This window comes from Pseudophryne corroboree, chromosome 1, assembly GCF_028390025.1.
Source record: "Pseudophryne corroboree isolate aPseCor3 chromosome 1, aPseCor3.hap2, whole genome shotgun sequence".
Lineage (NCBI taxonomy): Eukaryota > Metazoa > Chordata > Amphibia > Anura > Myobatrachidae > Pseudophryne > Pseudophryne corroboree.
In genome coordinates, this window is record NC_086444.1 from 371,762,984 (window position 1) to 371,786,759 (window position 23,776).

At 45.6% G+C, this 23,776-nt stretch overlaps 1 protein-coding gene across 6 annotated transcripts in view; it reads right to left on the reverse strand.

Annotated features, from left to right (window-relative positions):
• Positions 1-23,776, reverse strand: part of DEPDC5 (DEP domain containing 5, GATOR1 subcomplex subunit) — a 358,748-nt gene that overhangs the window by 269,615 nt on the left and 65,357 nt on the right. For all 6 annotated transcript variants that reach the window (XM_063913059.1, XM_063913056.1, XM_063913058.1 and 3 more), the window contains exons 3-5: positions 22,832-22,919; positions 14,743-14,789; positions 14,578-14,663 (exon numbers count right to left, since the gene is read on the reverse strand). In XM_063913059.1, the coding sequence (XP_063769129.1) occupies positions 14,578-14,663; positions 14,743-14,789; positions 22,832-22,919 (221 nt within the window). The remainder of the gene's footprint in view (positions 1-14,577; positions 14,664-14,742; positions 14,790-22,831; positions 22,920-23,776) is intronic.

A 23,776-nucleotide genomic window follows, 5' to 3' on the forward strand; every position in this document is an offset into this window, starting at 1 on the left:
TTAGTGCTATATTACCCGTACTCAGTAGAGTGGGATACAGGGAGACTTACCTCACTTCCAGGACCGATCAATACGCTAGCGAACGCTGAGTGGATCCAGACACTACTAGTGTACACTACCGCTCCATGAACCTATAGTGAACACAGACGCACCAGATACACAGCTGCCTATGCTGCGACTGGGTCCTCTTCGTGTACAGCGTCTGAGATGGAAGCGGGAAACAGTTCATGGCGGGAGACTCGGAGGAAACTGGTCATGAACCAGGAGAGCGTCTGACTCCCGACTGCTGACATCAACCCTAGGGATCGCGGCCTCAAACTATTCCTGGAGCCTATGATCCCTAAGGCCTAGCACGCTGGTGCACCCGAGGTGGCAGCCGCGTCAGCGACTGTTTGGTAGTCTCCTCCCAAAACAGTGCGGCTGTGTCTGTATTCCCCTTCTAAGCGGAACCGATGCCTTACCTTCTCCCGTGCTCCAGCCACAGCCTGGTAACGTCTGCTGGACCTGCTAGTATATCCGACACAGATGCCCCGCCAAAACAGCAATGTACTCGTGGGTAAGCGTTGTCGCGACCCGGCAGAGAGTTGTTGGAGCGACTCTTTCTAAGGTACGTATAGGACGCTGTTTACAAAGATTGCTCAGAAAAATAGTAAGACTATAAAAATAAAATAAGAAAGCTCCTGCCGCACCAAACAAAAAACTGATTTGCCTGAGCCAGGAGGCGGAGATATATGGACAGGCCCGTTGTATGCTGGGAGGCTGGAAAGCTTTGACAGATTGGTGCAAATCCGCTGTCGCTTCATCATATACCACTGTTATCCTGTGGATAACCTGTGTACCCTGCCGTAGAAAGACATTTTGAAGCCAGCCAACCCCTCTTTCAAGAACCACAGAGGACAAATATGTTGTCTATCTAACGATTAGTCCAAAGAGCACGGACCACATACAGTGAGCGACAAGTCTCATCCTCAAGGGAAAACCAATCACTGGAGATAAACGGTACCTCAATCATCTGGTTTATGTGGAACCATGAAACCACATTTTCTAAAAAGAAAAATCGTGTAAGAAGCTGGACTGTATACATTTTTATCTCCGTAAGTACTGGGCATGCCCCCTAAAGTAACGAACAGGGGGCTTGTCACAAAACCACACCCCCTCAAGCGGCCACACATCCTTTTCGGGAATACGCACGCACAGAACTGACCTTTTTCGCCTTCGAAGCCCTGCTCTATGTTCATCCTAAAATGAACAATCTGGCAATCCCACCATTTATGAATCAGTGTACCTCTCTCCTTATGGCAAAGAGGAGTAAAATTTGTGAAGAGTGACCAGGCAACGATCCCACGTGGTCAGCACTTTACATTGCATTTCCAACACCTCCAGACTGGAGGAACAAGCATTTGCAACTTCCGTATGCCTCTAGGCGCTAGATCCCTGTCCCAAGCCAAGAGGGGGTTATTTGTGATGAAGCTGTTCAGCAGGATTTTATAAACACCTGAGATTGTATGAGTAGGAGCGGCCCTCATTCATATGTGGACGGAGTAGCGAATCATGCAGCAAAGTACCGGTGTTTGATACTTTGTGCATGCACAAGTCCTGTATTGCGCGTGGACAGCACGTATCTGCAACGTTTCACACTACGGCATCAGATGTCATTTGAAGGGGAAGAAGTCACGAAGGGCAGATACAGTCTCCGCCGAGGTGGTGACATTGAAGGCAGTGGACATAATTAATTTGAAATTTAAAATGACCGAACCTTTGGAATTCCTGTAATCAGTTCAGAAGAGAAGTAATGGGGTACGTAATAACTGCATAAATTACATTTGAGCAAAGAAATCTTAACTGATTGATGACTACATAATCTGAACATACAGCATATAATCAGCAACCTCTTTCCATTGTATGATGCTAATAGCCAGATAGTGCTGAATTACACTTCTCACACAATATATACATTGTCCATATCTTTTCAAAAGAGCCTTCTTGAAGAGCTTCCACTGAACTCTACAGCAAAGCTATCATTGTATCTATCATTGTTGAGAGCTGCAGCATGAGTTAACTCTTGGGATTTGGACCCCCTATTTGTTATATGTTGTGGGGACATTTGATAAAGAAAGTATTGTCCATAGTAACATGGTAAGTAATACAAATAGAAGTCATAGTTACATAAATCTTGAATGTAGATAAAACAAAATGCATATTGATGTGATACTACAACTATTCATCAACTCTAAACTATACTATACAATGTTTCTCATTCATCCTATTTGGAGGACACTGCTGTACCTTGGGTGTAGAGGGCACCAAACCAAGAACTTGACTGTAATGCTTGCTCCTCAACCTTTTTATCACATCAGGTCATGGGATGTCAGTTTAACTTTTGTGCCTCACAGGAGTTTAACAAGCTCTTGGATTTTTCAACTTTTTATGCAATTTTATTTTAGTGCTTGCAGAGGGAAGCAGACAGAAGCGCTCATCAGCACGCCATCCATGGCACCTGTATAACCCAAATCTCCAACTTCTGGCGACCCAGTCTCCATGTGTATGGCTCATTTACCTCCAGGTGTAAGCTACTGCTCTCCTGTCTGGTGCTTAGCCTAGGGACAACACACCAGAAGCTGGGGCTGGAACGACAGTGTAGCCCCTTTACTCTCACTGCGATTGAGATGTGGGCTTGTAGTACTCATTGTGTGCTCTCAACTCTCATAAATCTTCGCCAGTCTTTAAAAGACATGTTGGCGAGACCGTTTGTGGGTGTCTTTGGTCTTCCTGCTTGGTTGTTGCCTGCCTGGAGCTTGCAGGATGATTGTTTGCTGGTCTTCCGTGTCTGTATCCTACATTACAGTTTCTTTGACCGTTAACATAATAATCACTGGATAATTTACAACTGAATTGTCAAAGTGTAAAGCTTTTGGACACAGCACTCTGTGGTCTCTTGTCTGTCTACATTAGCCTAGCCTGAGACTTTTTACAGCTTTCAGCCTTTGGGCTATATTTACTAAGCGCAGCATTTGTAAGCTGCACTTCTCAGTGGGATGGAGTTGAAAATGTAACCACTTGCCTGGCGTGGTCACATCGTTTGCAACCACACCAGGCTGTGCATTATCTGACCTGGTCACAAACAATGCCACAGGTCTGAAACGCAGTGTTGCTGGCTGCTGGAAGATATTCTTCTAGTAGCCAACAATCACAGAGGGACCTCCCCGTCCCTCTGCATCTCTGCTGATCTGTCAGCACAGCAGGAACCCCCACCCGGTGGCTGTACAGAGGATCAGCCAGTCGAGAAATGTAAATTAACCTCCCCTCACCGCCTCAGCGTGGGGGAAGTCAAAGTCACGAAGGTCCAATGTTTAAAAACAAGATATTTTACACTCAGTGTAAAGCCCGGACTGCTTTACACTGAGATACTTGGTTGATTTGTATTGCAGGAAGTCATGGTACACCCTGTTAGAACTGATGAAGCAGGATTATGTTTCAGTTCCTGGCTTAGTCCATCATAGTACTATTGAAAAGTGGTGCTGAATTTCCTGAGGTGGCGTGCTTTGGTTGAATCAGTAAGTCCACTCTGTTTGTCCTTTCTCAAGGTTACCTCTGCTCTCATTCCAACAGTCTGGACAAGTAGCTGTGCGCTTTGAGCAGGTCACCAGTTTAGGTTTACACTTTTCTTTATCATTGTTATGTGAAATTGTGCCGTTTTAGAGTAAGGATATTGTGGCCCCCTCAGCACAACAGCTATTATCCATTTCTGGACGACCGTCTGTGTCACTCAAGCTATATATTTTTTTCTGTTTCTTCAATTGCTGGTGGACTGCAGAACATGTGTGAGCCATGGCATCATCCATATTCTGTGCATACTATTATTGTGTCTCCTCTTAAACTATAGTTGAAAAGTGTTTTCTGCGAGGCAGAAGATTCTTGCTTTTACTTTAATCAGGCAACTTTGCTCTCGTCACATATCTGTTGTCACACATCGGGGTCTTAGCCCCACTTATCCTGTCTAGCGCTGTCACATCATGGTTGCTTTCACTTCTCCTGGCTGTCCACAGCATTCCTGAAGCACTGCCTGCATTGTACACAGCGTCCAATTCAGCATGGAACGCTGCTACGATAGCTTCACATGCTGAATCCCGCTGCAGTGTGCACATACGCAGAAGCCGCACTGCACGTGCGCACACAGTGAGATGCGACGGCATCTCACATGTGCGAACACCTCTGCCTGACTGTCAGGCAGGGGTGGTCATGGGGCGGGAGGGGACGTCGCATTGGCGCTTTGTGGGCAGCGTTGCCGGGGCGCAGTCCAGACAACGCAGACGTGTCTGGACCGTTTGAAGGGCGCCCTGGGTGGCTGTATTATGCCACATGCAGCCGTTGTGACCCAAAAGATGACGGGTTGCCGTCTGCCTTAGCAATTATGCTTCTTTTGATAAACTGGTGATCACCTAGTGCTGGTCCACTTGTATGTTAATGGTCAGTGACGTATCTCAGTTTGTATTGGAGGTCACTAGCTGAAGCGGGACAGATTTACCCTCGCCTAGGGGCAGCTTTGGAATGTCATAAAGGTATGATGGTATTTCCGTCACAACCCGTGCCTGCACTAGTGATCAACACTTACCTGTCCCGCAGATCAGGTTTTCTAGTTGTATTTGTATTGTGGAGCTGGTGCATGGATCTTGGATTTTTTATCTTGTCAGCTGATCGCATCTCCTCCATTCAAAATGCTTCCATACCTCAGCTGACTCTGGCAGTCAATCTGAGATCTGCAGCTCCTATTTAAATCCTCCCTTTTCACCAGCACACTGCCAGATTAATAAGTCAGTGATGTATTCCCATTTGCAGTCTCCACGTGTTTCCTGTGTCTCAGAATTGCTTGGATTTCTATCGGCAATTAGCAGCCTCATCTGTACTCTCAAGTATCAGTGCTGCTGAGCTTCAGCATTCCAAACTACAGTGTGGTCTTGTGATTCATGTGTCTCAAGCTCAGAACTGTCTCCAGCTGCACTTCACAAATCTCCTGTGTTCTAAAGGGGTGTGGCTCATAGGGTCGACCACACTTAGGTCGACCACTATTGGTCGACAGTAAGTAGGTCGACATGGTTTCTAGGTCGACAGGGTCCCTAGGTCGACATGACAAAAGGTCAACATGAGGTTTTGTTTTTGTGTAATTTGATCCATAGAGTGACCGGGAACCCCAATTAGTGCACCGTGTCCCCTCACATTGCATGCTTCGGGTAAGGTGCCTCGCTCCGCTACCGCTGCACTCGGCACAGGTTACCGTTCCCAATTGTAGTCCACGTGGATCGCAAAGCATGAAATAGTTAAAAAATATATAAAAAAAACGCATGTTGACCTTCTGTCATGTCGACCTAGAGACCATGTCGACCTAGGCACTGTCGACCTTAGTGTGGTCGACCTAGAGACCGGACACCGTTCTAAAGAACTCAGCTCATCAAGTCCCAGAGTTCTGTTCTTATCTGCTATTTAACCAGCTGCAATCTACTCTCTGGAATAGTGCATCCTCCATTCTCCTGCAGATTTCCTGGATCTCTGTATGCAGTTAACCGTTGATATTACTGCAAGCAATTTATCCATGTGCTATATGTGCAAGTTCCAGCCTTGCATTATCATTTCAGTCCTGTGCTGCTAGCACAGTGTTCCCCTGTTGTCTCCTGTATTCCTCAGCAGTGTGCACATATTATAGTGTGTTCATTTCCTCAATTTCCTACAACAGTATAAGCACTATACACACACAGATGCAGTCTTCAAGTGTTCTGAGACTCTACTACGCTTTACCAGTCCCAGCCTGGTCCCCAGCATTACTGGTCTTAGCACAGCTCCAGTGTTTAGAATTAGTGGTCAAAGCCTGATTTTCATGTGAAGCATTACTGGCTCCAGCCTGGTTTCCATGTGAAGCATTACCGGTCCCGGCATGGTTTCTGTGAGAAGCATTACCGGCCCCAGCCCAGTATCAGTGTGAGGCATTACCAGTCCCAGCCTGGTTTCAGAGTTCAGTTCCACTGGTCCCAGATCCTATGGCCAAAATCAAATTCAGACACCGACGGATCCTGACACCCCCAGACAGGATGAATGACACAAGAGGATTTTTGGTACTAAACATTAAATCAATTTCTCTGACTCCATGTGGAAGACTTAGCACTCCCTTTCCTTCTTTAACTGTGTTCTGCTCACTCAGTTGTTGTATATGGTTTTAGTTCAGGGTTTTCTTTTAGCTCTCCTCTCAACTGAGAGAGGGAGGAGCAAGCATTACAAAGAAGTTTTGTTCCTGCTCTTGGCTTTGCGCCCTCTGCCAAGGTATGACAGTGTCACCAAGATGATTTAATAGATATGGATTTAATGGCAAGTACCTCTTTTGGCACTCATGTTAACGCCTAGCGGATATTCACTACCTTGTTTCAATTTAGTAAAAATCATGTTATGGGAGAAGCACTTAAACATTATGGTCTGCATTTACAGTTAAGACGTGTACACCCTAGGCGATGTTTAAATATCTGCGTTGAACGATATAGCGTTCAACGATATAGAGGGTACACATTAAACGTTATCGTTCAACGATAACGATCAGTGACATCACCGCCGGCATTCCTGAACATGCAGCTCAGCCCAACAATGACGGGTTGAGCAACATGTCAGCTCAATATTGGTGATCGCTGAACAGTCTGCGGGAGCGCGCATCGTTCATCAATAATACCCCCATACACACTGGACGATATAATCCTAAAAAATAGGCTGAATTTGCATAGTGTGTACCCCGGCTTTAAGCACATGCAACTAAAGGGTGCAAATTGACAATCCTTACTGTTAAGCGAATAGTGTAAATCTGCCTTCTTTAGCATGTAGAAAGTATCCTTATACTGTATATACAGTATAGTTACCAAATGAACAAGTACACACTGCCTTCCAATTTTAAATCTGTACAGACATTTTTACAACCGATTTGAAATTGTACCATCTAGCTCATTTTGCACCTAACGCTAAAAGAGTCACTATGTAGGTACCTTAAACAATGATGTTTTTTATTCTACAGAGTATTGTGTTTACATAATCTGCAAGTGTCAGAGCCCCAATTACATAGTTCATTTATGTGTAACTTTATTTAACAAATTCAAGTAGTAACTAAGGTAAAATTGGGGAAAAAAAATTCCAAAAGTGGGCCGACATGAGCACGTCACTGTGTACCAAGTGCGTTGTGGTAAATAGGGTAAAATAGCAGACAAAAGATACAGTCCTCACTGACGTAGCTATGCCTGGGCAGCTAGGTGAATCCCTAGAGATATATAGCCAAATGTAATAGAGTGAGAGTTTCAGAAAGTGAGATATTTGGCAAGGTTTTTCAGGGTTTTTTTAAAGTGGCAATCATTTACACTGCAAAACCAGGTTGATCTTGCTGTGTAAAAGATTGCTACTTTAAAAAAAAACTGCAAGACCTTACCAAATCTCTCACTTTGTGAAACTCTCACTCTATTACATTTGGCCCCTAGAGTTTTAACCTTAAAATGTTAACCAGTAAAAATAGCTTGGTTTGTGCAAGGCAAAAGCCTTCAATATTTTGCAAAAGCCTGCGATACAGTGCCTCACGGGAGACTGATCACCAAATTAAGGGAACTTGGCCTAGGATATACTATTTGTACATTGATAGGTAATTGGCTAGATAGCAGAGTACAACGAGTAGTGGTCAACGGGATTTTCTCCAGCTGGGCACCAGCAGAATACCACAAGGGTCCGTACTTGGCCCGCTACTGTTCAATATATTTATCAATGATCTAGGAATAGGCCTGGAAAGCACAGTATCAATCTTTGCAGAGGACACTAAACTGTGTAAGGTAATTAATTCAGAAAGCGATGTGGAGTCTCTACAGAATGACTTATTTAAACTTGAAACCTGAGTGTCTAAATGGGGAATGAGGTTCAATATAGAAAAATGCAAAGTTATGCATTTTGGGCCAAAAAACATTCATGCATCCTATACTTTAAATGGGGAAAATAATAGGATTATAATACCTACCGGTAAATCCTTTTCTCTTAGTCCGTAGAGGACTCCAAAAGGACCATGGGGTATAGACGGGCTCCGCAGGAGACATGGGCACTTTAAGACTTTAAATGGGTGTGAACTGGCTCCTCCCTCTATGCCCCACCTCCAGACCTCAGTTATAGGAACTGTGCCCAGAGGAGACGGACATTTAGAGGAAAAGGATTTTTGAAACACGGTGAGCGTCATACCAGCTCACACCTCCAGCATGTCGCAAAACGTGGTATTCAAGAGAGCACCAGTTTACAGCATGAATAATATGCAGCAATATGCTGCCAGAAACGTAACACAACCAGTGTGTAGACCTAATCAATAACAGCAGAACGCATGCCACTGAACAACGTCAGCCACAGGCTGACTGAAAAGTAACACAGCATGTGTGTAACCATAACAAATACTGCAGATACAGTACGCCCTGGGACGGGCGCCCAGCATCCTCTACGGACTAGGAGACAAAGAATTTACCGGTAGGTATTAAAATCCTATTTTCTCATACGTCCTAGAGGATGCTGGGGACTCCAAAAGGACCATGGGGTCTATAGCAAAGCTCCAAACCGGGCGGGAGAGTGCGGATGACTCTGCATCACTGATTGAGCAAACAGGAGGTCCTCATCAGCCAGGTTATCAAACATATAGAATTTTGCAAAAATGTTTGAACCCGACCAAGTAACCGCTCGGCAGAGATGCAATGCCAAGATCCCTCGGGCAGCCGCCCAAGATGAGCCCACCTTTCTGTTAGAATGGGCCTTCACTGATTTCGGTAACGGCAATCCAGCCGTAAAGTGAGCCTGCCGAATCGTAGTACAAATCCAGCGTGCAATAGTCTGCTTGGAAGCAGGAGCCCCAATCTTGTTGGGCTCATACAGGATTAACAGAGCGTCTGTTTTCCTAATCAGAGCCAATCTGGCAACATACATTTTCAAACTAAGAGCACATCAAGACACTTCGATGCCGCCCAGGCGCTATTGGCTCCCGGCACCACAATAGGTTGGTTCATGTGAAACGGTGAAACCACATTTGGCAGGAATGCCGACAAGTTCTCAACTACCCTATCTTCATGGAAGATTAAACATGGGCTCTTGGGAGACAAAACCGCAATTCAGACACCCGCCTTGCGGATGCCAAGGCTAACCGCATGAACACTGTCCAAGTGAGGAATTTTCACTCAACCTTATTGAAAAGGTTAACCAGTGAGACTGCAAGAACTGCATTACCGTGTTAAGATCCCATGGTGCCCCAGGGGCATAAGGAAGAATAGATGTTCAACACTCCTGTTACGAAAATGTAAACCTCCGGAAAAGGAGGCCAATTGTCTGGAAGCAACTCGACCAGGCTGAAAACTGAACCTTAATCGAGCCCAACTAGAGGCCCACATCCACACAATCTTGCAAGGAAAGAATGGAGAAAATGACCCAACTGGAATTCTTCCTTAGGAACTTTCTTGGATTCACACCAAGATACATACTTTCTCCAAATTGGTGGTGATGTTTTAACGTTACTTCATAATGCCTGAAGAAGAGTAGGGAATACCCTTTTCGGGTTGGTATCCGGCGTTCAACCTCTAAGCCGTCTATGGAAACAGTGGTAAGTCCTGGAACACACACGGCCCCTGTTGTAACAGATTCTCTCGCAGAGGAGAGGTCCGGGATCGCCAATGAATAATTCCTGAGGATCTGGACACCAGCCTACCTTGACCAGTCTGGAAGAATGAGTATCACCTGAAACCTTTTTTCTTCCTATGATCTTTTAGCATCTTGAAAGAGTGGAAGTGGAGGGAACACCTAGACCGACTGAAAACACCCCCGGTGTCACTAGGGCGCTCCCCGCTATCTTGAGGGACCCTCGACCTTGAACAATATCTCCGAAGTTTCTTGTCTAGGCGAGACTCCATCCTGACTAGTTTCGGAATTTCCCAAACTTGTCACTTCTGTGAACCGCTCGCTGAAGACTTCACTCTCCTGGATGGAGAACGTGTCCGCCGTGGAAGTCTGCTTCCTCATTGTCCACACTTGGAACGAACATCGCTGACAGAGCGCATAATTGTTTTCGTCGTCCAGCGGAAATTCTTTCTGGCATCTGCCATTCTTCTACAGTTTTTGTTTTAGAAAACCATTATAACGGCCCTTGACTCTAGACCGTTAATGTGGTGATAAGTATCCTAACTTGACACTTGTCTTGGTGAGAACTACGCCTCCGCCACGGGAGTGATATTCTGGACTTGAAATCATGGTTATCCCAGGTGGAAACCGGACCACTTGTATAATAGATCCTGCTAACCCCCTGGCAAGCAAGTTGGCCACTGAATGGCCTCGTAGGCCGCAGCCCTCTATTCAAGTAACACACTGTATTGATGGATTGACACTGTTGCAGTTCTGACCAGACTCTAAATCTTCCACAGGAAGAAAATTATATTGCCCCAACCGACCACCGCGTCGTTGTGACCAACCAAATTTTGGCAATATCTGTTGTTGAAGAACAGTCAGGGAGAATGCAATCTTTTGCACCATTTGACTTCATGCTCTCTCCATCATCCGGAGCGAACCAGTACCGAATACTTCTGACTTCCTTCCCTCAAAGGAAAACCCTCAAACCGCCATCACTCCGGCGAATTGGTAACCCCAACCCAGAATCGCAAACCTCAGGTAAGCCTAACGCGGGAGAAACCGTAATTAGACCTCTTTTCTCCTTTTTCAGAGTGGAGAACCCTGCCACGAGAGAGTCCCTCATGGAGTTTAAGAAGAAATTATGAGATTTCAAATAAAGCATTCGAAGGGTCTCGAGCCGTCCGGCCTTGGAAGGACGAAAAAGCTTGAAGAACAGCTTCTTCTCATTTTTTTTTTTTTTTTGTGTGTGACCGGGACAGCAGGACAATGACCTGATCTTGTCACAACTCTTTTTTGAAAAAATCGTAGAGGGGAAATGTCTAGACAACTCCCATATGTCCCCCTAGGGAATCTATCCTTAACTCACTGGTCCATGTCCTTTCTAGGGCTGACTGAAGAGTTTTAGACGCGGGCCCACCGGTGTGGGCTCATGCAAGATAGACTCCACGTCCAGCGGTGGAACTGGCAGAAACATAGGATGAATTCTGCTCCTGTGAACCTGAAAACAAGGTAGCTGACCCCTTTCCTCCTTTCACATTCCTTTTCCTGCCAAGAAAAGGGAATCCTTATCCATTCGGTCGAAATGACTGCATCCTACAAGAATGCGACACCCACCTTAGTGAGGCAACCTAGGGCAAGAAGGTAGTCTTACCAGTGGCATCTGCCGCGAGCATAATCACACAGCCATCACCTAACCAGGCTTCTCTTCCCTAGGGAAGAGACTCCACTTCACCTCGGAGTCAGTAGTAGCATTCGTTTAGTAAATCCACCACGCCCTCCTAACCGAGGCCCCATGGATTTGGCTCGCGAACCCAAGAGTCCCACATCCCTTGTAGTCGCACGGCAGTATGCTACCATGTTCTAGATATGACCCCACGTAAGGAGTGTCCCATCTCTCCCCAGGGTAGATATATCGGATGACAAAGTAACCGACCATTTCTGAATACAAGCACTCCCCCATGCGCATGTAATGCAAGTATAATCAACGTATATAATTAAAATATCACTTAGCTTCCTGTATAAGATCCTCTGTGACAGAGACCCATGCCGGGCAGGGGTGAACTCTTACATTATTCTATCCGCGGCGGGAAAAGAATAAACACTTGGCCTCCTCGTGAGGATTCAATACCATCTTGTCACGGCTGATGTAGAGTATTCCAACAGAGCGACCAGCACATGAAAAGGCATAACGTTACTCCAGCATTCATTATAACATTTTTATATATAAATCTGCACATTTATATACCCATATATACACACATATATCACTCGTATATATATATATATATATATATATATAGAGATCCAGAAAAGACAGCGGCACTCGAGGATTTTTGTGAAGCAAGCAAAATTGTATTCAAAGAAAGTTACAGAAAGCCGACGTTTCGGGGCTTACATGCCCCTTTGTCAAGGTGTACATACACCTTGACAAAGGGGCATGTAAGCCCCGAAACGTCGGCTTTCTGTAACTTTCTTTGAATACAATTTTGCTTGCTTCACCAAAATCCTCGAGTGCCGCTGTCTTTTCTGGATCTCTACATTGCTACTACAGAAGGCACCGGGGTACCCTCACGCAAGTCAGGAGAGTGCCAGTCCCATTTGGGATATTTATATATATATATATATATATATATATATATCTATCTGTCAGGATCCGAAGGGTCCCTAGAGACGTTAATACGTTCTTAATGTGTGTGAAACATGTACTGAATGCTGATTTAGTGGATATAATCAGGAAAAATTATGGTCGACATAAGAATTATTATTCATGTCGATATCAGGGAGTAGCAACTGGGCAAAATAACATTTTGCGACCCCGAGGGGTTTGAGGGAAATATATATTAAGCATAATACACCCTCCACAGATAAAACTATGTCTGTGCAACCTTACTATACATATATATATATATATATATATATATATATACATACAGGTATAGGTTTTCTGAAATGCATCACATTATCATGTAACTGTTTACCCAGTCAGATTTGTTGGTGCCGACAAGGTCACCCACACACGTCTGTATGTCCCATATAGTTTTCTCTTGTGAAAAAAAAAATATATATATACATCTACTGACATGTCGATACTTATTTACATGAATCAAGTACAATCAGGCGTCGGTGGTGCCGACTGAGACATTTTTTACAAGGTACTCAGCCATAGACATGCTGACACATATGTACTAAACACCCACCAACATTCCACTGATTGTTTTATGTCAGGGAAACACATAAGACGTTTTTCAGCTCTATTACACCATGTTCTTTATATAATGTGCTGTTCTTTTACATATAACACACCAAACTACTGTGCTCCCCCCTTGTTTTTCACTGTGATAAGATCTGCAGTGCTTTAGGCAGGGCCAGCATCTCTGTGAGGAGAAAATGGCGCTGTGTAGAGCTGTGAGGGCTAAGCCCCGCCCCCTTAATGGCGCGCTTCAGCCCCGCTATTTTTTAAGCTTTTTATCCTGGCGGGGGTCTGTATACAGTGCCTATGCACTGTATACTTCTTGTGCCAGCCTTATATTGAGGTTTTATTGCTGCACAGGGCGCCCCCCCTGCGCCCTGCACCCATGTAGTGCCTGTGTGTGCGGGAGCAATGGCACGCAGCGTGACCGCTGCGCGGTACCTCAGGAAAACTGAAGTCTTCTGCTGCCTTCACTGAAATCTTCTTTGCTTCGGTTACTCACCTGTCTTCTTTCTTCAGGCTCTGTGAGGGGGTCGGCGGCGCGGCTCCGGGAGTGAGCTGCAAGGCGACCCAAGTGATAAGACCCTCTGGAGCTAATGTCAAGTAGCCTAAGAAGCAGAGCCTTTCAACTCACAGAAGTAGGTCTGCTTCTCTCCCCTCAGTCCCACGATGCAGGGAGCCTGTTGCCAGCAGTGCTCCCTGAAAATAAAAAACCTAACAAAAGTCTTTTTAGAGAAACTCTGTAGAGCTGCCCTAGTGTGTGACCAGTCTCCTCTGGGCACAGAATCTAACTGGAGTCTGGAGGAGGGGCATAGAGGGAGGAGCCAGTTCACACCCATTTAAAGTCTTAAAGTGCCCATGTCTCCTGCGGAGCCCGTCTATACCCCATGGTCCTTTTGGAGTCCCCAGCATCTAGGACGTATGAGAAATAGGGGTAACTGTGGTGGAAAAAGATTTGGGGGTGCTCATAGATAATAGGCTTAATAACAGTACACAATGTCAAAATGCACAAGTGCTTGCGTGCATAAAATGGGTCACTGAGACAAGGGACGAGGATGTAATCCTGCCACTGTATAAATCATTGGTACGTCAGCACCTGGAATATTGTGTTCAATTTTGGGCACTATATTATAAAAAAGATATCGGGGAACTAGAAAGAGTTCAAAGGCGAGCTACTAAATTGATTAAAGGGTTAGAGACACTGGAGCACGAGGAAAGGCTTACTAGGTTAAATATGTATACACTAGAAAAGAGGCGTCTAAGAAGATACATTATTAATATCTTCAAATATGTAAAGGGTCATTACAAGGAATTAGCAGGGGATTTGTTTGTTAAAAGAACTCTGTATAGGACATGTGGGCAGTCAATGAGGCTAGAGGAGAGAAAATTCCGTACACAACGTAGGAAAGGGTTCTTCACAGTAAGGGCAATAAGGATTTGGAACTCCCTGCCGGAGAAGGTAATAATGGCAGACTCTGTAAATGCATTTTAAAACGTATTGGACAAATTTCTAACTGGAAAAAGTATCCATGGTTATATAATTTAACATAGTGACATTAATATCTGGGAGTTGTAAGAATCATAGTTGTCAATTGGTACTAAACCATTACTTAAGCAGGTGCATTATAATATGAACAGCTTAACACAGAATACAGGTTGAACCCGATTTTGCCTCTTTTCAACTTCACTAACTATGTGACTATGGAAAAGGATTTTTAATGCAGAGATTATTAATTTACCTTTGGGTCAACTACATTGACATAGACATCTTGGTAAGCCCTGAGACGAAAAACCTGAGCCACTGTCTGATCAACACTAACAGTCTCTGCAAATAGAATGAATGGTCAGTGGAGAAAAAGAAAGTTGAAAATATAAATAAAAAGCAAGTGACATGAAGATTGTACCTTTCTGCAGATCATCTTTCAGAGACTTCACCTGCAGTAAGAGAGGACTGGAGAAAGACAGATAATAATCAAAAAATCTGAAAACAAAGTCACCCTAACCAGCCAAAATGTATAACATGCAAAAGGTCCAGAAGGAAGGATCACATCAAATGGCGTAATTATCAAATAATGGGGCAGATGTATTAACCTGGAGAAGGCATAAGGAAGTGATAAACCAGTGATAAGTGTAAGGTGATAAACGCACCAACCAATCAGATCCTAGCTGTTAATTTACATATGGGAGCTGATTGGCTGGTGTGTTTATCACCTTGCATTTATCACTGGTTCATCACTTCCTTATGCCTTCTCCAGGTTAATACATCTACCCCAATATTTGTGGAATATCCCCCTAAACACCCATTCGATGGGTACCCACAAATATTAAGAATCTCCTGGATGTACCCTGGAGAGACAGCAACCCCCCTATAGGGGCATCCCTAGATGGCATTAGCCACTGTAGTCTATGGGATACATAAAGCAAAAATAGCCAGCAAATGCATAAGTAGTGGTGCGGGGTGCAGATTTAAAAGTGAAGCGATCGACTTAACGGTCATTTCATATCTTACATATATCAAGTATGGATAATCTTTCTTATTGCTGTGAATAGCAGCGATGAGAAATTATAATTACCTGGTTTAGGGTGCCTGATAATTAAAAAATTACCCAATTAAGTAAAACCCTCCATTATATTGTAGAAAACTCTACACACCACTAAATATAAGCTACGTCTGAAGTTGTTTTTTTAGATGTCGATAAAGTGCAGATTCTAGCATCAAAAAGGCATCTCCCTCTCTATTGGATCTGATACAGAAAATAGACATTAAAAAGATAGACAGTCGTTAGGTCGACAGTAAAAGGTCGACAGGGTCAACTGGTCGATAGTTAAAAGGTTGACAGGTCAAAAGGTTGACAGGGTCAAAAGGTCAACACACACAAAAATAAGAATTTACTTACCGATAATTCTATTTTGCATAGTCCGTAGTGGATGCTGGGGACTCCGAAAGGACCATGGGGAATAGCGGCTCCGCAGGAGACTGGGCACAAAAGTAAAAGCTTTAGGACTACCTGGTGTGCACTGGCTCCTCCCCCTATGACCCTCCTCCAAGCCTCAGTTAGGATACTGTGCCCGGACGAGCGTACACAATAAGGAAGGATTTTGAATCCCGGGTAAGACTCATACCAGCCACACCAATCACACCGTACAACTTGTGATCTGAACCCAGTTAACAGCATGATAAAAGAGGAGCCTCTGAAAAGATGGCTCACAACAATAATAACCCGATTTTTGTAACAATAACTATGTACAAGTATTGCAGACAATCCGCACTTGGGATGGGCGCCCAGCATCCACTACGGAATATGAGAAATAGAATTATCGGTAAGTAAATTCTTATTTTCTCTGACGTCCTAGTGGATGCTGAGGACTCCGAAAGGACCATGGGGATTATACCAAAGCTCCCAAACGGGCGGGAGAGTGCGGATGACTCTGCAGCACCGAATGAGAGAACTCCAGGTCCTCCTCAGCCAGGGTATCAAATTTGTAGAATTTAGCAAACGTGTTTGCCCCTGACCAAGTAGCTGCTCGGCAAAGTTGTAAAGCCGAGACCCCTCGGGCAGCCGCCCAAGATGAGCCCACTTTCCGTGTGGAATGGGCTTTTACAGATTTTGGCTGTGGCAGGCCTGCCACAGAATGTGCAAGCTGAATTGTACTACAAATCCAACGAGCAATAGTCTGCTTAGAAGCAGGAGCACCCAGCTTGTTGGGTGCATACAGGATAAACAGCGAGTCAGATTTTCTGACTCCAGCCGTCCTGGAAACATATATTTTCAGGGCCCTGACTACGTCCAGCAACTTGGAATCCTCCAAGTCCCTGGTAGCCGCAGGTACCACAATAGGCTGGTTTAAGTGAAACGCTGAAACCACCTTAGGGAGAAATTGAGGACGAGTCCTCAATTCTGCCCTGTCCGTATGAAAAATTAGGTAAGGGCTTTTATAGGATAAAGCCGCCAATTTTGAGACACGCCTGGCTGAAGCCAGGGCTAACAGCATTACCACTTTCCATGTGAGATATTTTAAGTCCACAGTGGTGAGTGGTTCAAACCAATGTGATTTTAGGAACCCCAAAACTACATTGAGATCCCAAGGTGCCACTGGAGGCACAAAAGGAGGCTGTATATGCAGTACCCCCTTGACAAACGTCTGAACTTCAGGAACTGAAGCTAGTTCTTTTTGGAAGAATATCGACAGGGCCGAAATTTGAACCTTAATGGACCCTAATTTTAGGCCCATAGACAGTCCTGTTTGCAGGAAATGCAGGAAACGACCCAGTTGAAATTCCTCTGTAGGGGCCTTCCTGGCCTCACACCACGCAACATATTTACGCCAAATACGGTGATAATGTTGCACAGTTACATCCTTCCTGGCTTTGATCAGGGTAGGGATGACTTCATCCGGAATGCCTTTTTCCTTCAGGATCCGGCGTTCAACCGCCATGCCGTCAAACGCAGCCGCGGTAAGTCTTGGAACAGACAGGGTCCCTGCTGGAGCAGGTCCTTTCTTAGAGGTAGAGGCCACGGGTCTTCCGTGAGCATCTCTTGAAGTTCCGGGTACCAAGTCCTTCTTGGCCAATCCGGAGCCACGAGTATAGTCCTTACTCCTCTCCTTCTTATGATTCTCAGTTGCAGAGGAGGGAACACATACACTGACTGGTACACCCACGGTGTTACCAGAGCGTCCACAGCTATTGCCTGAGGGTCCCTTGACCTGGCGCAATATCTGTCCAGTTTTTTGTTGAGGCGGGACGCCATCATGTCCACCTTTGGTTTTTCCCAACGGTTCACAATCATGTGGAAGACTTCTGGGTGAAGTCCCCACTCCCCCGGGTGGAGGTCGTGTCTGCTGAGGAAGTCTGCTTCCCAGTTGTCCACTCCCGGAATGAACACTGCTGACAGTGCTATCACATGATTTTCCGCCCAGCGAAGAATCCTTGCAACTTCCGTCATTGCCCTCCTGCTTCTTGTGCCGCCCTGTCTGTTTACGTGGGCGACTGCCGTGATGTTGTCCAACTGGATCAACACCGGCTGACCCTGAAGCAGAGGCCTTGCCTGACTTAGGGCATTGTAAATGGCCCTTAGTTCCAGGATATTTATGTGAAGTGACGTTTCCATGCTTGACCACAAGCCCTGGAAGTTTCTTCCCTGTGTGACTGCTCCCCAGCCTCTCAGGCTGGCATCCGTGGTCACCAGGACCCAGTCCTGAATGCCGAATCTGCGGCCCTCTAGAAGATGAGCACTCTGTAACCACCACAGGAGAGACACCCTTGTCCTTGGAGACAGGGTTATCCGCTGATGCATTTGAAGATGCGATCCGGACCATTTGTCCAGCAGATCCCACTGAAAAGTTCTTGCGTGGAATCTGCCGAATGGAATCGCTTCGTAAGAAGCCACCATTTTTCCCAGGACCCTTGTGCATTGATGCACTAACACTTGGCCTGGTTTTAGGAGGTTCCTGACTAGGTCGGATAACTCCCTGGCTTTCTCCTCCGGGAGAAACACCTTTTTCTGGACTGTGTCCAGAATAATCCCTAGGAACAGCAGACGTGTCGTCGGAATCAGCTGCGATTTTGGAATATTTAGAATCCACCCGTGCTGTCGTAGTACTACTTGAGATAGTGCTACTCCGACCTCTAACTGTTCTCTGGACCTTGCCCTTATCAGGAGATCGTCCAAGTAAGGGATAATTAAGACGCCTTTTCTTCGAAGAAGAATCATCATTTCGGCCATTACCTTGGTAAAGACCCGGGGTGCCGTGGACAATCCAAACGGCAGCGTCTGAAACTGATAGTGACAGTTCTGTACCACAAACCTGAGGTACCCTTGGTGAGAAGGGCAAATTGGGACATGGAGGTAAGCATCCTTGATGTCCAGAGACACCATATAGTCCCCTTCATCCAGGTTCGCTATCACTGCTCTGAGTGACTCCATCTTGAATTTGAACCTTTGTATGTAAGTGTTCAAGGATTTCAGATTTAAAATAGGTCTCACCGAGCCGTCCGGCTTCGGTACCACAAACAGCGTGGAATAATACCCCTTTCCCTGTTGTAGGAGGGGTACCTTGATTATCACCTGCTGGGAATACAGCTTGTGAATGGCTTCCAATACCGCCTCCCTGTCGGAGGGAGACGTTGGTAAAGCAGACTTCAGGAACCGGCGAGGGGGAGACGTCTCGAATTCCAATTTGTACCCCTGAGATACTACCTGCAGGATCCAGGGGTCCACTTGCGAGTGAGCCCACTGCGCGCTGAAATTCTTTAGACGGGCCCCCACCGTGCCTGAGTCCGCTTGTAAGGCCCCAGCGTCATGCTGAGGACTTGGCAGAAGCGGGGGAGGGCTTCTGTTCCTGGGAAGAGGCTGCCTGCTGCAGTCTTTTTCCCCTTCCTCTGCTCCGGGGCAGATATGAGTGGCCTTTTGCCCGCTTGCCCTTATGGGGACGAAAGTACTGAGCCTGAAAAGACGGTGTCTTTTTCTGCTGAGAGGTGACCTGGGGTAAAAAGGTGGATTTCCCAGCCGTTGCCGTGGCCACCAGGTCCGATAGACCGACCCCAAATAACTCCTCCCCTTTATACGGCAATACTTCCATATGCCGTTTGGAATCCGCATCACCTGACCACTGTCGCGTCCATAACCCTCTTCTGGCAGAAATGGACAGCGCACTTACTCTTGATGCCAGAGTGCAAATATCCCTCTGTGCATCTCGCATATATAGAAATGCATCCTTTAAATGCTCTATAGTCAATAATATACTGTCCCTGTCCAGGGTATCAATATTTTCAGTCAGGGAATCCGACCAAGCCACCCCAGCACTGCACATCCAGGCTGAGGCGATTGCTGGTCGCAGTATAATACCAGTATGTGTGTATATACTTTTTAGGATATTTTCCAGCTTCCTATCAGCTGGTTCCTTGAGGGCGGCCGTATCAGGAGACGGTAACGCCACTTGTTTTGATAAGCGTGTGAGCGCCTTATCTACCCTAGGGGGTGTTTCCCAACGCGCCCTAACCTCTGGCAGGAAAGGGTATAATGCCAATAATTTTTTAGAAATTAGCAGTTTTTTATCGGGGGAAACCCACGCTTCATCACACACCTCATTTAATTCATCTGATTCAGGAAAAACTACGGGTAGTTTTTTCACACCCCACATAATACCCTTTTTTGTGGTACTTGTAGTATCAGAAATGTTCAAAACCTCCTTCATTGCCGTGATCATGTAACGTGTGGCCCTACTGGAAAATACGTTTGTTTCCTCACCGTCGACACTGGAGTCAGTGTCGACCATCTGAGGTAACGGGCGCTTTAGAGCCCCTGACGGTGTTTGAGACGCCTGTACAGGTAATAACTGATTTGCCGGCTGTCTCATGTCGTCAACAGTCTTTTGTAAAGTGCTGACACTATCACGTAATTCCTTCCATAAGACCATCCAGTCAGGTGTCGACTCCCTAGGGGGTGACATCACTAATACAGGCAATTGCTCCGCCTCCATACCATTTTCCTCCTCATACATGTCGACACAACGTACCGACACACAGCACACACACAGGGAATGCTCTGATAGAGGACAGGACCCCACTAGCCCTTTGGGGAGACAGAGGGAGAGTTTGCCAGCACACACCAGAGCGCTATATATATACAGGGATAACCTTATATAAGTGTTTTTCCCTTATATAGCTGCTGTATAGATTTATCTGCCAAATTAGTGCCCCCCCTCTCTTGTTTTACCCTGTTTCTGTAGTGCAGGACTGCAGGGGAGAGTCAGGGAGCTTCCCTCCAACGGAGCTGTGAGGAAAAATGGTGCCAGTGTGCTGAGGAGATAGGCTCCGCCCCCTTCTCGGCGGCCTTTCTCCCGCTTTTTTAAGGAAAAATTGGCAGGGGTTAAATGCATCCATATAGCCCAGGAGCTATATGTGATGTATTTTTTGCCATATAAGGTGTTTTTATTGCGTCTCAGGGCGCTCCCCCCCAGCGCCCTGCACCCTCAGTGACCGGAGTGTGAAGTGTGCTGAGAGCAATGGCGCACAGCTGCGGTGCTGTGCGCTACCTTATTGAAGACAGGACGTCTTCTGCCGCCGATTTTCCGGACCTCTTCAGTCTTCTGGCTCTGTAAGGGGGCCGGCGGCGCGGCTCTGGGACCCATCCATGGCTGGGCCTGTGATCGTCCCTCTGGAGCTAATGTCCAGTAGCCTAAGAAGCCCAATCCACTCTGCACGCAGGTGAGTTCGCTTCTTCTCCCCTTAGTCCCTCGATGCAGTGAACCTGTTGCCAGCAGGATTCACTGAAAATAAAAAACCTATACTTAAACTTTTACTAAGCAGCTCAGGAGAGCCACCTAGTGAGCACCCTTCTCGTTCGGGCACAAAAATCTAACTGAGGCTTGGAGGAGGGTCATAGGGGGAGGAGCCAGTGCACACCAGGTAGTCCTAAAGCTTTTACTTTTGTGCCCAGTCTCCTGCGGAGCCGCTATTCCCCATGGTCCTTTCGGAGTCCCCAGCATCCACTAGGACGTCAGAGAAAAGCGGGTGTTGTTTTGTGTTTATAAACTTTTTACCACAATTTTTTGGAATACATCCGCTCGCCATGCTTCGGGTGCGGTGGCTCGCTACACTCGCCACAAGGTTACTAACGGTGATAGTTTGTGACATGGATAGTAAATGCAGCAAAAGTTGTAAAAAAACAAACCAAAAAAACCCATAAAAAGTGTCGACCTTTTGACCCTGTTGACCTTTTGACTGTCGACCATAAGTGGACGACCTATTGACTGAAGACCTTTTTAGTGTAGATCTATTGACCGGATGCCCTCTCCATTATATACTACGACATCCACTTATTAAAACAACAGAGTCCAATGCAACACAGTCACTGTAGAGGCGGTTTTGGTTCAATTTTGGTCTACAATCAATAGGTCGACAGTGATAAGTTCAACAGGGCCAAAAGGTTAATACGGTCATTAGGTCGACATATAAAAGGTCGACATATAAAAATGTTGACAGGTACAAAAGGTCAACACATGAAAAGGTCGACATGGAAAATGGTTAACACAATATTTATTTTTTTTGGTGTTGGTTTCACTGTCAGAGCACAGGGAACCCCAATTAGTGTACTGGGCACCTTTGCATGCTGCGGGCACGATGCCTCGCTGCGCTTGGCACAGGTTACTATTCCCAATCGTAGTCCATATGGATAGTAAAGTATGAAAAAGATGGGAAATACGGAGAAAAAAAACGTAAAAAGTTGTGTTGACCATATGTGTCAACCACTGGCATGATGACAATATGAACCTGTTGACCTTGTGTGCCTGTCAACCATAAGCACTGTCGACTAATTACATGTCGATCTAATGCATGTCTACCATTTGGTGTCAAGCTATTGACTGTCTATCTAGACAATGTAGATCTATAGACCGCATACCATGGAGGCTAGGCTGCCAGTATTGTGAACAATTGTATACTACTGTATATAGGCCCTCATTCCGAGTTGATCGGTCGCAAGGCGAATTTAGCAGAGTTACACACGCTAAGCCGCCGCCTACTGGGAGTGAATCTTAGCTTCTTAAAATTGCGACCGATGTATTCGCAATATTGCGATTCCTAACTACTTAGCAGTTTCAGAGTAGCTCCAGACTTACTCTGCCTGTGCGATCATTTCAGTGCTTGTCGTTCCTGGTTGACGTCACAAACACACCCAGCGTTCGCCCAGGCACTCCCACCGTTTCCCCGGCCACTCCTGCGTTTTTTCCGGAAACGGTAGCGTTTTCAGCCACACGCCCCTGAAACGCCGTGTTTCCGCCCAGTAACACCCATTTCCTGTCAATCACATTACGATCGCCGGAGCGAAGAAAAAGCCGTGAGTAAAAATACTTTCTTCATAGTAAAGTTACTTGGCGCAGTCGCAGTGCGAACATTGCGCATGCGTACTAAGCGGATTTTCACTGCGATGCGATGAAAAATACCGAGCGAACAACTCGGAATGAGGGCCATAGTCACATGTATTTTCTCACCTGTACTCATCATTGGGATGAGCAATCTCCACAATATCTCCCAGCTTGATATATGGGAAAACCTTAGGATTTATCACCAGCTCATCATCTGAAAGGAAAATGTAGCTGCTCACTGGACTTAAACAGATGTTAGGACAGGAATAATTCATTTATGGAAGACTACATTCATATTAAACTGTGCTAAGTGAATTGCCGTGGGAAGTTCTGGAATCCTTGCCCAATCATCATTCTCAAGAAATACAATAAAGTGTATCTTTAGAAGTAAAAGACATTTGTCACAAAGATCCGTTCAAATATTTGCAGTAAGAACACTCTGGGTAATGTAACCAACCTAGCAATATACTACATATGAAACGCCAATAAAATGCAAGTGGATTTTTCTTACAAATTCTCTTTTTTTCATACAATATTTATTTATATAACATTTTTCATTTCCTTTTACACTTTAATGTTTCAGTTATTAAGATACGGAAATACAAAAAAAATAAGATTTTACTTACCGGTAAATCTATTTCTCGTAGTCCGTACTGGATGCTGGGGACTCCAAAAGGACCATGGGGATAGACGGGCTCCGCAGGAGACATGAGCACTTTAAGAAAGAATTTAGATTCTGGTGTGCTCTGGCTCCTCCCTCTATGTCCCTCCTCCAGACCTCAGTTAGAGAAACTGTGCCCGGAAGAGCTGACAGTACAAGGAAAGGATTTTGGTAATCCAGGGCAAGATTCATACCAGCCACACCAATCACACCGTATAACTTGTGATAAACTTACCCAGTTAACAGTATGAACAACAACAGAGCATCAGGTCAACCCTGATACAACCATAACATAACCCTTATTGAAGCAATAACTATATACAAGTATTGCAGAAGAATTCCGCACTTGGGACGGGCGCCCAGCATCCACTACGGACTACGAGAAATAGATTTACCGGTAAGTAAAATCT